The sequence below is a fragment of the Lagenorhynchus albirostris genome, chromosome 5 (genome assembly GCF_949774975.1).
Source record: "Lagenorhynchus albirostris chromosome 5, mLagAlb1.1, whole genome shotgun sequence".
Classification (NCBI taxonomy): domain Eukaryota; kingdom Metazoa; phylum Chordata; class Mammalia; order Artiodactyla; family Delphinidae; genus Lagenorhynchus; species Lagenorhynchus albirostris.
Genome location: NC_083099.1, coordinates 49,387,676 through 49,402,729, shown reverse-complemented (window position 1 = coordinate 49,402,729; position 15,054 = coordinate 49,387,676). Strand labels below are relative to the sequence as shown.

Below are 15,054 nucleotides of genomic sequence, written 5' to 3'. Positions count from 1 at the left end.
AGAAGCCCTGACAAAAACGCTTAGATTCTGGTACTGCATCTCCCTTTGTCTTGCCCTGGAATTTTCTGCCTCTCTTTTCCTAAATATTTTAAACATAAGGGTGTGTGTTTATGTGTATGTGCGTGTGTGTGTGAAATTCTAATGTGAAAGGCACAAACTGTGGAACATTTTCATATTCTTTACCATTATATGTATCTTAATGTGGTCCACTCACATTTTTATCAGAAAGTATTCCTTTCAGTGGTATATTATTTTTTGTTCTCTTGACTTTTATCTCAGATATAAACCATGAACACTAATAATGGCCACTGACATACAAATCTTGATTAAAAGTGGTCAAAAATTCAAAACCCAGTATCAAAAAATACCTTGTGAAAATAACGTAAAATATTTTATTGCTAAAATAAACAAATTAACATATTACCTCTGAGCATTTCTTTGGCATGGAATTTGCCACATAAAACCTACTTAACTCATTAAAGTTTCTGTGCTGCTCTAAGTGATTTTTGGGATTTTTTATTTTTCTCTTACTAGAGCATGAAATTCATTGCATGGCAGAGGGGTCTGTTCACACATTTCTATTCTGATATGCTCCAGTCAAGTTATGTTTTGCTTTCTTCTTGCTACACTAATAATTCATACTGCAATCATTGCTTGAAAGACATGTAGAATTTGAAATCAATACCACTCTAAAAGAAAAAGTCATCATGGGAATTCCCTGGCAGTCCAGTGGTTAGGACTCACTGCTTTCACTGCTGTTGGCCTGGGTCCAATCCCTGGTCAGGAAACTAAGATCCCACAAGCCATACAGTGTGGCCAAAAAAAAAAAAAAAAAAAAAGGGTGAGGAGGTCTTGAGTGGTATAAATGGGGATGTTTTAGGTGATGATTCTTCACTTCTTTCAGCATTCCCATGAATTCCATGAACACCTGTGCTCATGCAAAACCCTATGAACAAATGTTCATAGCAGCTTTATTCATACTAGCCAACAACTGGAAACAGAGCAACACCCTTCAAAGGGTGAATGGTGAAACAAACTATGCAATACTACTCAGCAACCAGAAAGGAATGAACTATTTACACCTGCACTACTTGGATGGACTGGAAGTGAATTATACAGTATAAAAAGGCCAGTCCCCAAATGTTACATACTATGTGATTCCATTTACATGATCTTCTTGAAATAACAAAATTACAGGTTAGGGATTGGAAGAGGGGTAGGTGGTAGGTGTGACTAAAAGCAATAGCACAAGGGAGATTGGTGGTGATTGATAGAACAATTCTGTATCTTGACCGTGGTGGTGGCTTCACAAAAGCTACATGTAAGAAAATTGCATTAGACTACACACACTCACACACACAGACACACACATGCACACACACAAAAGTGCATGTATAAGTGATGGAATCTGAATAAGCTCTGTGGCTGGTAGTGAGGTCCATGTTCTGGTTTTGTTACTATACTATAGTTATGTAGGATGTCAACACTGAGGGAGGGTGAAGGGTGCATGGACCTCCCTGTACATTTCTTTGGAACCTCCTGTGAATTATTTCATAATTAAAAGTTTTAAAAGTAGACATGATAGTACAGTGAACCTCCATGTACCTATCACATGCTTCTTTTTGGCCAATCTTGTTTCAGTTGGATTCTTCACATTTACCTCTCCCTGATATTATTCTGAAGCAATTCCCAGGCATCATAGCATTTTTATCCATCAACATTTCAGTAAAAGAACCTTTATTTTTATATATAACCATAACTCTGTGAATAATTTTTGTGTGGTAGGCATCTAATTCCTAGAGATTCTTAATCCATCAGGGTTCATTACCTCAATTCATACATTTATAGAATTATTTCTTATTTTTCTTGACAGATTTTCCTTTTACATCCTGCTTTCCTTTCTTATCTTTTGGAGAATTCCTCCCCTTCTTTTGCAATTTTAGCAGGTCTTCAAATTTCCCAAATCCTTTGCGTACCATTATTCCACGCCACCATGCCTGAATCTGAAAACAAGAACAGCATCAGCTCGTACCACAGTGGACTGGGGATGGTTACAGCTCTTTGTTCTGGTATGTAGTTTTCAAGATGTGGAGAATGAATGTCACTAGAACTCTGAACCTTATTTTCTCTCTTTCTCACTTGGCCAGTCATCCAGGCAAAGCATTTTTCAAGTATTTGGTGCTTTATGTGCCAAGCACTGTTCTAGACATTTGGGAAACAGCAGTTAAATACCAATGTCACTGACTCTGTGGAACTCACATCCCAGTGAGGGGAATAGACGATAAACAATAAACACATGACTGTATAATTTGCCAGATGGCGGAGGTGACAGTCTACAGCAAGGGGAATGGGTATGCCTGTACCCTGCCTTCCTCTTGTTCCTGGACTACCTGCGCTCCTACCTACAGGCGGCCCTTACCTGTTCTTGAGATCCTATTCCTTCGCACCTGCTCAGGAAATCTCTTCTCTAGTAGACTCTTCAAACCTGCCAGTGGCTCCCTGTTTCTCTCAGAATAAAAACTCAAGTCCTGGCCTCTCACCTTCTGAGATGGCCCACACTCTGTCTGTGGAGTGTGTTTCTACCAAGGTCATTTTCACCTTTTGAGATGGATGGCATTCTGTCTATGGAATGTGTATCTCTCTAAATAAATCCACGTCTTAAACAAAAACAAACAAACAAACAACCACCACCCCCCAAAACTCAGGGCCTTGCAATGGCTTACAAAGCCCTATCCAATCTGCCCCTCCCTCCTGATCTCTTAACTGTCTCCCCCTTGCTCACTTGCTCCAGCAATGCAGACACACGCAGGCACTGCTCCAGCTCAGGGCCTTTGCCTTTACTGCTTCCTCTGCCTGGAACACTCTTCCTAATATTCAGATGGTTCACCCCTCCACTTCTTCAAGAATTTGCTCAATTGTCATTGCTATGGACTGAATTGTGTCCCCTGCTCCCGCAATTCGTATGTTGAAAAGCCTTAATGCTCAATGTGGTGGTATTTGGAGATTGGGCCTTAGAAGGTAATGAGGTTAGATAAGGTCATGAGGGTGAGGCTCTCATGATGGAATCAGTGCTCTTATAAGAAGAGACATCAGAAAGCTTGCTCTTTCTCTGTCATGTGAGGACACGGTGAGAAGGCAGCTGTCTGCAAGGCAGGAAGGGAGCTCTCACCAGAAACTGACCATGCTGACACCATGGACCATCCCGGACTTCTAGCCTCCAGAACTGTGAGAAAATAAGTTTCTGTTGTTCAAGCCACCCAAGCTATGATACATTGTAATGGCTGCCTGAGCTAAGACAGTCATTCTCCCAATGAGGCCTACCCTGACCATCTCATTAAATTGAAACCCTTATAAATCTAAAAAAAAAAAAGATGCAAATGAACTTATTTACAAAACAGAAAGAGACTCACAGACTTAGAAAACAAATTTATGGGGCTTCCCTGGTGGCGCAGTGGTTGAGAATCTGCCTGCCAATGCAGGGGACACGCGTTCGAGCCCTGGTCTGGGAGGATCCCACATGCCGCAGAGCAACTGGGCTCGTGAGCCACAACTACTGAACCTGTGCTCTAAGCCCGCGAGCCACAACAGCTGAGCCCATGTGCTGGAACTACTGAAGCCTGTGCACCTAGAGCCTGTGCTCCTCAACAGGAGAAGTCACCGCAATGAGAAGCCCACCTACCATGACGAAGAGTAGCCCCTGCTCGCTGCAACTAGAGAAAAGCCTGCACGTAGCAACGAAGACCCAACACAGCCAAAAATAAATAAATGTATTAAAATAATAATAATATTGATGTTGGCTCTAAAGACTGGGTAACCAATGCTTTTATAAGTCAGGTGGTTTCCGGCTCTTTGCCTTCCAGAAAAGTGACGTTAATTTGTCAGCTTAGAGCCTGCTATCTATTTTTGGGGATATATCTGGAAGAAGTTCAGAGATATGTGAGGCCCTGTCACTTAAAACAAAACAATATAGGCAAAAAAAACACCTTTTTCCATTCTTGTCAACTTAAGAATTTAAACGAGGTTTCTCATCTGTAAAATAAAAAATAGGAATGGAACTGATGCCAAACTTTATCTCATTCTAGCAATAATTAATAGTTATGCAAGGATGTATAAACTATGTGAAAAAGTCTTTCCAAAACTCCTGTAAGTCAAATAATTAAATATCAAAATTTATAATAGATGTTATATTGTTTTGGTCAATTTTATACTACTACTAATTTCACTAAGACTCAATCCAGAACATTACAACACTGTGATCATAGAAAAAAATTTTAATTTAAAATTTTAATTTATATAAATATTTTTGTAGCCTAGAAGTATGAGGTGATCCGTAAATGACACACACACACACACACACACACACACACACACACACACACACTAAGGTTAATTCTGAGGGGAAAGTGGAATGGAAATACACGTTCAAGAAGAAAAAGAAATGACATAAAATTTTTGCATGTAAGATAAGAACTTGTTTACTGACATACCAAATCATAATGGTACTTAGATTCCATTGGATACATTTAAAATACTGATATAACAACTCTATTTTAAGATGTCAGTATGTAAAATTCACTGGAAAGTAAATCCTTTGCAATGATTTAAACTTAGTGACGAAAAAGGTTAAATATCAATTTTAAAATGTGCAAGAGGGTGCATGACTTTTCAAAATGCTTTTAAGAAGTATCCCCCAAATATTATTTTCATTCCTGAGTATATACATATTAAAATTAATATTTTAACATAAACTTTTTTCCTTTATGTTGCAGCTCGGGCATTATTTTGATTTATTAAAATTATGTTTGTGGTAGCTTAAATTATCTATGAGTTTAATTTCAGAAGCCTAAAGGAGGTATCACACAATATTTACCAGGAAAGGGAGGATGTTAGGTCTGATATGATTGAGGGCCATTGATAAAGGGTCTTACAGACCAAAGACTAACTCTTATTTCAGGTAACATGGAGAGTTGTCCACTTCAGCAGAGGCATGGCAAGATCTGACCTAGGTTTTAACAGCGTAGGTCTGACTGCTGAGTGGAAGATGTATCACAGGGGAAGCAGGTGAGGAAGTAGGGACACTAGTTGGAGGGCTAATGCAGTCATCTGGGTTTGAGATGGTGGGGGTTTGGATCAGTTGAATGAAGAATACTGAATACTGACTGAAGTGGACACGTTCCTGGGCTGTCTGGGATATCCTTATGTTTCCATGGGCTTGGTGGGCAAGGAGGAGAGTGACAAGGCTCTTAGCCCTTTGATGCTAAGTTAGGGGCAGAGCTGAACTCTGGTCTCTAGACCTCTGATCCATAAATGCTTTCATTTCTAGTTTTTCAGTCTCATCTTACTGACGTTAACATCAGCTTTTCACTCCAGTGAATAGTCCAACAGTTTTAGATAGTTTGGGAATTTGAAGTTTTGGTTTCTTTTGCCTATTTGTCGGCTTCTCATCTGACACAGAGAAAAGGAATAGAAGAGACAAAAAATGCTAGGATGATGTTAAAAACTCTCTCGCTTAGCCCTGGGGATATAAAAGTAAATAAGAATCTCTATTCTCAAGGTATAGATGTGTAAAGAGCAGCCTCATATATCTATAGTTTAACACTAATCCCACTCCAAGCAACTGTGAATACGTTATACAAAATTTTTGCTGATTTTACCTTTGTTGCCATTGTCTTCATATTTCTTCTTTCTTTAAGGTACGCCCGTACAGCCTCAGCGCCTTCGGCACACACTGTCATTGGGGGTTCTTCCATGGGATTGCCCATCAGTGTCAGAACTTTTAGATTCACTAGACTATCCAGATTCTCTGGAAGATGGGTGATCAAGTTGTCCTCGAGCCGTAATTCTTTCAAAGCTGAAATGATTTTTTTTTAAATAATGAATTTGTCTTAAAAACAAGCAAAATTAAAGCATGCATTCTTTAGTCCAATCACTTTGAAATGTTTCCTCCTATGCCATGTAACAAAAGACGGCACATTTAATGAGGCAAACCAAGTTCTCTTTTTCATAACAACTCAAAGTTGTTGGAGCCAGTGTAAATCAGTGTTAGAGACAGGAAAATAGTAAATACTAAAAAATGTTGAGAACGTTCCATTCCTCCAGGGATCAAAGAGAGGATAAAAATGCACGGTCTGGAGCATGACTAAGGAGTACCTCATACCCACCCCTGCCGCTAATCTTTGAATTATGTCCTATGGGTATAGGTAGGCAACAGCTTCCACTCATATTCCTTCATCCTCCTTTCATTAAAGAATAAGTCATAGCTTGAAAACACATCTATAAACCTGAAGATTCAGCACATTATGGCAAAGAAAAAGTTTTTATTTGGTTCCTGTAGGATCTCAGCAAAAGCCTGTTCAGTGAATGGATGGATTTACAAATAGTGGTTTAGCCTAGTGGAAAATGTTTGCATGTTCAAATACGAATCATGTATGATTTTTCATGTCAATCATGTAGCTCCAAAAGTCCCCCCTTGCTAATTTCATTACTCTGGGTCAATCCTTTTCCTTTTATTCAAGTGACTTATGGACCTAAAGCACATTTAATACAGGACCCCCAACTCCAAATTCTGGCAAATAGCAGGTATTCAGTAAATTCTTGTTCATGGCATAATGACTATATGGATGAGTGCTTACTTTCTTAGCAGTTGCTATTTTCTTTTCAATTCTTAATAAACAATCGAATTGCCTTTGTGAGGCTCTTAGCTGTGCTAACCTGGCACCTGGCCTTCCCCACACTACTAGGAAGCTCTGCAAGGAGATGATGGGGTAGGTCTAAGCTCTCATCACCGAGATTGATCTTTAGTAGGGCAAGGAAGCCTTCAATGCTGGTCTCAAACTCCACTGGGCTGTGGATCTACAGAGATTCCTCACCTTGTGCTTGGCAAATGGCATCTGGAAGTTGCTTAATCAGATTGCAGCGGCAATCAAGAATTTCCAGGTTGGGCATTGATCCCAAGGATACAGGCAGGTACTCGAGATGATTGTTCTCTACATACAGCTCTTTAAGACTCTGAAATAACATGAGAGTATACCGTAATGACCCTTACATTGATAAAAGAATTATGGTAACCAGAATCACCTGTGAGTTCCCATGTTCTTTCTTTTTTTTTCTTTTAATATTTATTTACTTAGGCTGTTCTGGGTCTTAGTTGCTGCATGTGGACTCCTAGTTTCAGCATGCATGCAGGATCTAGTTCCCCGACCAGGGATCAAACCTGGGCTCCCTGCATTGGGAGTGCAGAGTCTTACCCGCTGGACCACCAGGGAATTCCCTCCATGTTCTTTCAATGGGGATATTATGCATTGGGGTAAAGGGAAACACACATTTAAAGAATCATCATCAAAAACTACAATTATTTTTGAGTTAAGCCATCAGTTGCGGTTCTCACGTATGCAGGGAAAAGAGAACATGGGAATCTAGTGTTTATTTGTTTCACGAGAACTTTATGGAAAAACAGTTTGGATCATTTAACTACAAATATCATTTGCTCCCTTTCTACAGCTAATTCTCTGTGGCAGTTGCTACAGAATTGCAATTGCCACAGACATCAATCCAACATTGCCCAAGTGGATGTAACCACAATGTACAGAGAATAGGTTAACTATTTTCAGATTCACTGGGCAAGATTTTAATGTTTGCATTTCACCCTAAGATTTTGGAGAGTGTGCCGTGACATGTACCAGGAGCAAGTTGATGAAAGCAGTTCTGTGAACACAGGGCAAAGGAATAGAGAATTAGGACTAGGTGAGACGTACCTGTTCTGTACATGCCATTGCTCAGTTCCAGGACTGGGAGTTATGTAGTTACACCTACTTTATCATTATTAAAGTTACACCTAGTTTATCATTATTAAAGTGTAGCACCAGGAACATGAAAAAAAATCTTTAAAGTACGCATACATAAAGACACACTGGTATGGCTACTTTGAATGATGTCATCTTGTTGCTTTGCTAGGATTTAGCATAGTGCTGTGGACCCATCTTCAGCATGAATCTGGTGCAATAGTTAAGTACACCATGATACGCCTTCCACCATGCAGGGAGGGAAATCAGACTGTCCCATCCAAAATGCAGACTCCCAGCCATGTCATCTGTATGATACCTTAACTTCAAAATAGTATCATTTTCAGGGAATAGTTTTTAAAAGTGGAAATTAATTGCAAAGTGGTATGGCTCAGTTTCTGCAAATAAAACATGCCAAAGCACACAGTAGAAACAAGCATGGCTTGACATATCCAAGAGCAATTACAATACAATGTTCTTGGAGCATGGATCCCGGGGCTGTTTAGGAAGACAGTGGAAGCCTCAAAGTGTAACAGTGACTGCTTGCTGGGAGCTAGGAATCTTGTATGGATGATTCCACATGCAACCTGTGAGAACAACACCATGTCTTCTCAGTATCAGCCAATTTAAGGAATCAGGGCGTATAATTTTTTGCCGGCTCATTTGGGGAGGCTTACCTGGAGTTTCCTAATGCATTCTGGCATATGGGTAAGCTTGGCTCCCTGATCTTGGCCAATGTATAATTTCTCTAAAGACTCTAAAGAAAGGATTTCTTCTGGAAAGGAAGGAAACTGGTTTCCGGTTAGTCCAAGAATCTTCAGTTTTGAAAGTAAACCAAAGTTTGACGGTAACTGGAAGTATTCCAAAAAGATAAGTTTCAGGTCAAGATTATTTTTAACAGTAAGAAAATAAATTGGGCTTTTAGTTTTGAGGCAGAATGTTCAAAAAATAAGTAGAGCAATTTAGCATCTCCTACTGATGAAAAGTTAGCCCATATATTTGCATATATAGTATTTATACTCATAGATATATAAAGTCTGGAGTTCTACCTTTCCCCCAGCCTCTCTGCTCTTTACTTTTATGCACTGGATAAAATTAGAGCAATTTTTAACCTACTTTATTGCAAATTTTTAAGCTGTAGTGTATCAAATGCTTGACACTACTGAAAGAAAAAGTACTAAGCTTATTAGTGTAATATTGCAACTATAATATTCATAATTAATTCTGTTATTGGAACTGATCAATTTAGTGACATGACCTCTCACCCTTAAAGGCTTTAGCTCAGCAATTCTGAAACTTTAGTTAAAATCTCAGTTGGAAGGAAACAATGAATTACAATTATATCTTCTGCCCTCCAGTGAATCCCAAGGCTATCTGTCCTGGTATTAGGCAGGCATTTCACAGACTCCCACTCCCAGACTTTCAGAGTTGGAAGGCCTTAAAAAGGTCTCTCTATTCTAACCCTCTAATATGGTGGTGGAATATGTTCCATCGCTAGCCATCCAGCCCATATTTAAACACCACCTCCTGGGATGAAAAGCTCATTGGCTGAAGACCACTACTTATCAAATTTCCTTCTCCTGTCAAGCCAAAAATCTGTGTCACTAATACATCCACCTATTGGCCTCTTTCTGGCCTTCTGGAACCACATGGAAAAATCTCACTCTTAAAATATGTGACACAGTCACCCTATTGATTATGTTACAGAAATACCTATTTTCTTGTAGGAAAAAAGGCCCAACTCTGTGTCTTAATAGCTTCTTAACTCATTTTGAAATATAGTTCCCTGGCAAATCCTTCCTCACGGGTCCCTGCTTCAGCCTTTGGGCTTTCCTCCCACCCATTCCCTAATCTGCCACTCTACTTTTCATGACAATGGTTAATAGGGTTTGGCTCAACCCAATCTCTCTCTAGATGGGTGGAATAGGTAAATAATTAGTGAATAGATTATCTCTATAGTGGGCTTTCTTTTGACTTACAGGCCATACACTTGGAATCTGCCATAAGCCATTTTTCTCTTTATTGTGTAGTGTGAGGGTTCATTTTCTTAAAAAGTTATAAACTGCTTACAGTTTTACTTATTTATTAACATTAAAAAAAGAAAACTCAGAACAAGTCAACCTCCAGGGAAACTGATGTTTAAGCTTTCCTTCTTGGCTATTTCAAAATTCTTCATCAGGCCCTTAGATCCCTTCAATGGGAAGCATCTGCATGCAATGCAGTCCAAAATAATGGGGAAAGAGTTTTCAATCTAACCACTTCATTATAACCTAGTCATTTCACTCTTATTGCTGTTTACTTCGTTCATAGGTTTAGCTTTTCTTTTTCAAAAGCCCACTGAATTTTAAAGATTTTTTCCCCAGGATATTTAAGATCTAATAATTAATCCCATCATAGTCATATCAAAGTATAGTGTAAGTAAACTTGGATGTACAGAAAACCTGCCGAGCATCAAATGAGAACAATTATTGCTGACACTATAATTGAGCTGTAGCCATTCTGAGGTTGAATTTTCCCCCTTAATAGTGTGAATGAAAAATGTTACCAGCCAAATCAGTAAAACAAAAGATGTTGCAGCCACCTGACAGTGAGCCCTGAGGGAACTCAGGATGGAGACAAATGGGCTGCCCACTCCCAAGCCCTCAGCCACTGCAGTCACCCTCCACGGTGCACCCTGAGGAGACTCAGGATGGCCCTAGATAGCTGAGGTGCATATCAAAGGAATGATTTCAGTGAGCCCAGACTCTTGCATCTTCCCACACACAGAAATGCGCTAAATTCCTTGACTTGAGAATTTGGTTTTCTTTAATTAACAGTAATCTTTTGAAGTTCCGACTACCTGGTCTTTGTTGCAAAAAGTCCTATATATCCCGGCTCCTCCCTTCCCTCTGTGGAGCAGACCCTCTGAGCTATCTGAGAGGCAGCATCCCCCGCTTAAGTCCTCAGTTTTGTCCACCAAATAAAACATAATTCTCAACTTTTAGGTTGTCTGTCTTTTTTCAGTCAACAATAGAAATGTACCATACAAATAAAATCCATCTAGATACACATTGAAAGTTAGCTATTTTTGCCTCCATCCAGGAAAGAAAAAGCAACTGGCCAGGCTTCTAGCGCCAGAAGCCCATGAGGCAAATTTTGGGGTGTGATAAGGCGTTGGCTTAAAGGCAACGTGTCATTATGGAGAGAAATGCATTGGGAGGTTGCTGGAGGCATAATAGGAAATTGAAAAAGGAAGACAAAAGCCGCAGAAATACCATCATAAGAACTGAAGAATAATAAGCACTGGTACATGGAGATTTTCATGTTCAACATAATAACATTGAACGTGTTCACATTTAGGTGCAGTTTGACTTGCAGTAAAACTTGGTGTTGGGTGAGGCTAATCTTTGTTAAGGATCCATCTGTGTGTGATTCCCTCCTCCACCCTGATTTCTTAAAATGTCTCACAGGGAAGGGTTAGGTATCACTCATGACTCAATAGGATTTAAGTGAACTTCCCAAGGGTGCTTTATATTTTGAGCCTTTCACTCCCAACTGTGGAATGACAGACTTTGTTCACTATAAAAGGAATTTCTTACATGAGCTGCAGAAGAATTGGGAGCCGGGCAGAGGGCTTCTCATAGAACCTCTAAAATCCTCCAAGGTGGGCTGCTACCTAAGTAGAGATTGAGTCCTAATTCTCTTCCTAAATCTTAAAGTCATCATCAAAATATTTACTTCCTGAAAGGCAGTTTTGAAACTCTCTAGCAATGAGGAAAACCAAAAAAAAAAAAAAAACAAAACCCAAAGTTCTAGAAATTGAAAGTCAAGTAAAAGATTAAAAAAGAACAAAAAACAACTTTAAGGCTAGGTCTTTTATAATGTATGAAGTACATGAGAGTGGTGTTCACGGCTAGGAAAAACAGACCTAATATTTGGTTACTGTTGTTGATTTCCAAACCTCCCTTTCTCTCTCTCTACAGTTGTCTTTTGCTTTTAACAGAACTCTGTTCTCTTAAATTTTCAAATATGAAAAAAAAAAGATATATTCAATATCTTGTAATAACCTATAATGGAAAAGAATCTGAAAAAGAAACATATATATACACAACTGAATCACTTTGCTGTACACCTGAAACTAACACAACATTGTAAATCAACTATATTTCAATAAAAATATAAAATTAAAAAAAGCATCTGTACCTGCCGTCCAAACCTTTCGTTAATGAACAAAATGAACTACTGCAATTAAAATTGAGTTCTTGGGGCTTCCCTGGTGGCGCAGTGGTTGAGAGTCCACCTGCCGATGCAGGGGACACGGGTTCATGCCCCGGTCCGGGAAGATCCCACATGCCGTGGAGCGGCTGGGCCCGTGAGCCATGGCCGCTGAGCGTGCGCGTCCAGAGCCTATGCTCCGCAACGGGAGAGGCCACAACAGTGAGAGGCCCGCGTACCGCAAAAAAAAAAAAAAAAAAATTGAGTTATGATCCCATCCTCATTTCCTTGACTTCCTCCCTCTTCCAAGAGGCAGCCATTATTAGGAATTTTGTGAGTTTTTTTTCCAGTACATATTTTTATACTTTTATTACATATAAAAATATCCATAAAATGTGTTGTGTGTTGTGTGTATGTAGTTTTGTGTGATTAAAGATTTATATGTGATATAATATTCTGCCATTAGGTGTTTTACTTTTTAATAAACATCACACTTTTGAGATCTACCCACATTGGCACGTATAACTCCAGTTCACTTAAATTATTGTGTAATTCCATTTTACAAATATACCGCAATTTACTTGCGAATTCCTCTACCAACTGACATTTAGATTATCTCCCGTACATCATGATTATCAACAATGTTACCATGAACGTTTTTGAACACACCTCCCTGCACACATGTGGAAGAGTTTCTCTAGGGACAAACTGATTTTGCAGTTTCCCGTGAATGGAACATTAGAGCCTAAGGCTGTATGTGTCAGAGAACTCTGCTGTTTCAGGAAACCCCGTTAGGAGGTAGTCTTGTTAAGAACATGAACCCTGCAACCCAGTGCTGTGGGTTGGCATCCTGACTCTCTCATGTACAGGTGTGTGGCCTTGACAAGTTAGTTAAGCTCCCCATGCCTCATGTTCCTCATAGATCATTGAGGACAATATCACCCACATCAAAAAGTTATTGTGAGGATTAAATGGGATAATATCAATACATGTAAAACATTTAGCCCAGTGACCGGCACGTACATATTGTAAGTAAACATCAGCTACCATTTATGATCACTATTGCTATTCAGAGCGGGAAAAGTAACATAAATGGTGACCCTATTGGATATATCTGTTAACCCCGGATTTTCACTCGTAAACTCAGTTCGAATTTCCTGATGTTTAGACACAGAACTACACCAGCTTAGGGCTGGAAGGGCCCTTGGTGGGAGCATAGCGACAGCCAGGAAGGGGATCGGTACCTTGCATATTTTATTATCATCCAGCGCCAGGATTTCCAGGTTCTGCAGCTCACAGATCTGCAATGGACAGCGTTCCAGATAGTTTTGGCTGAGATCGAGGAAGCGCAGGTTAACCAGGCGTCGGAAGGGGCGGCGCAGCACCCGCAGGCCGGTGTTGTGCAGGTAGAGCAGGTGCAGCGAGGTCCACCTGCAAAGGACGTGCGGCACCTTCTCTAGGTGGTTCCCGCTCAGCCCAATCTCCGTCACCTGCGAGAGCTCGGCCAGGGTGTGCGGGACGGAGTGGAGGCGATTGTGGGATAAATCCAGCACCGACAGCTTGGAGCACTGGCACAGCGACTCCGGGAGAGCAGGCAGGCTGTTGTAGGCCACGTAGAGCTTCTTCAGCTTCGTCAGGTTCCCAATCTCTTCTGGGATGGCACTTAGCTTGTTCTCATCCAGGTCGATGATCTCCAGGTTGAAGAGACCACACAGCTCCAGAGGGAAAACTTCAAATTGGTTTTGCTTCAGGTGGATCTCCCTCAGTTTGGTCTGGTTCACTATTTCCTTGGGCAGAGATTTCAGGTGGTTTCCCGCCAGTCCGAGCAGCTCGAGGTGGTGAAGGCGTTTACAGACGAGGGTGGGGATCTCCGCCAGGTCCGTGCGGTAGAGGCGGAGCTCACGCAACTTGCGGATGCCGCCGAGGACCCGAAGGGACGAGGCCAGGAGCGGGTTGTCGCTCAGGTCCAGGCCCTCCAGGTTGCTCAGCTTCCCCAGCTCGGGGCACAGATTCTTCAGCTTGTTCTTGTTCAGGTAGAGGATCCTGACATCCCTTAAATGCTGAATATCCTTGGGGATTTCTGCAATCTGGTTGTTTTCCAGATGCACTTCCTCTAATTCTCGTAAGCCTAAAATCTCCGCTGGAATGGTAAGCAAGCTCTGATTAGAAGCGTCAATGAAAAATGTTCTATCAGAGACCTGTTGTGGATCATTTTTCTGATGAATTCTAGATGAATGTTCTGATTTTGTGCTGTCATTTGACATTATTCTGATGGAAAGTTCAAATATTCAAAATCTGAAATATTGTGAAAAGAAACAAAAAAAAATCAGTTTACTTGCCACCAGATTTGGTATCCTTAAGAGAAATAAAGTTTAGTTGATTAAATTGAGTGCTCACTACGACACAACATAAAATGTAGGCTTTTGTGTTTCATGTTGGGAGAATACCCCTCTTTCTCCTAACAGGTTGACTTATATTTTAAAAGAAGGATTGTCTAATTTCAATTTTTAGAAATGCCTCTTTTGATTCTATTTTCAGGTTGGATGTGGAAGGTTGCAAAAGATCATTGATCTTACCATAAACACCGAGAAAACATTAGGAAAAAAATAGTACTTTAAAATACTGCATTTTGGGGAGTTCCCTGGTGGCTTAGTGGTTAGTATTCTGGGCTTTTACTGCCATGACCTGGGTTCAGTCCCTGGTCAGGGAACTGAGATCCCGCAAGCTGCGTGGCCAAAAAACGAAACAAAAATTGCATTTTTCCTTAAATCCCCCAGAGAGTTGTGGATGTAAAGAAGGCCAGTAGAGGGCTTCCCTGGTGGCGCAGTGGTTGACAGTCCACCTGCCGATGCAGGGAACACGGGTTCGTGCCCCGGTCCAGGAAGATCCCACATGCCGCGGAGCAGCTGGGTCCGTGAGCCATGGCCGCTGAGCCTGCGCGTCCGGAGCCTGTGCTCCGCAATGGGAGAGGCCACGACAGTGAGAGGCCCGCGTACCCCCCCCCCCAAAAAAATCCAGAAAGTTTCACAAAGCAAAACTTGAATTTTCCGTGCCCTGGCAACTATTTCATAGCTTTTAC

The 15,054-nt window shown here is 40.7% G+C and overlaps 1 protein-coding gene across 1 annotated transcript; it reads right to left on the bottom strand.

Annotated features, from left to right (window-relative positions):
* Window positions 1-1,850: 1,850 nt before the first annotated feature.
* On the bottom strand, window positions 1,851-14,239 carry LRRIQ4 (leucine rich repeats and IQ motif containing 4). Its single transcript, XM_060149016.1, has 5 exons — window positions 13,220-14,239; window positions 8,459-8,632; window positions 6,870-7,008; window positions 5,655-5,851; window positions 1,851-2,003 (listed from the first exon to the last, which is right to left on the bottom strand). The coding sequence occupies exons 1-5, from the start codon at window positions 14,237-14,239 to the stop codon at window positions 1,851-1,853; spliced, it is 1,683 nt and encodes a 560-aa protein (XP_060004999.1).
* Window positions 14,240-15,054: the final 815 nt, after the last annotated feature.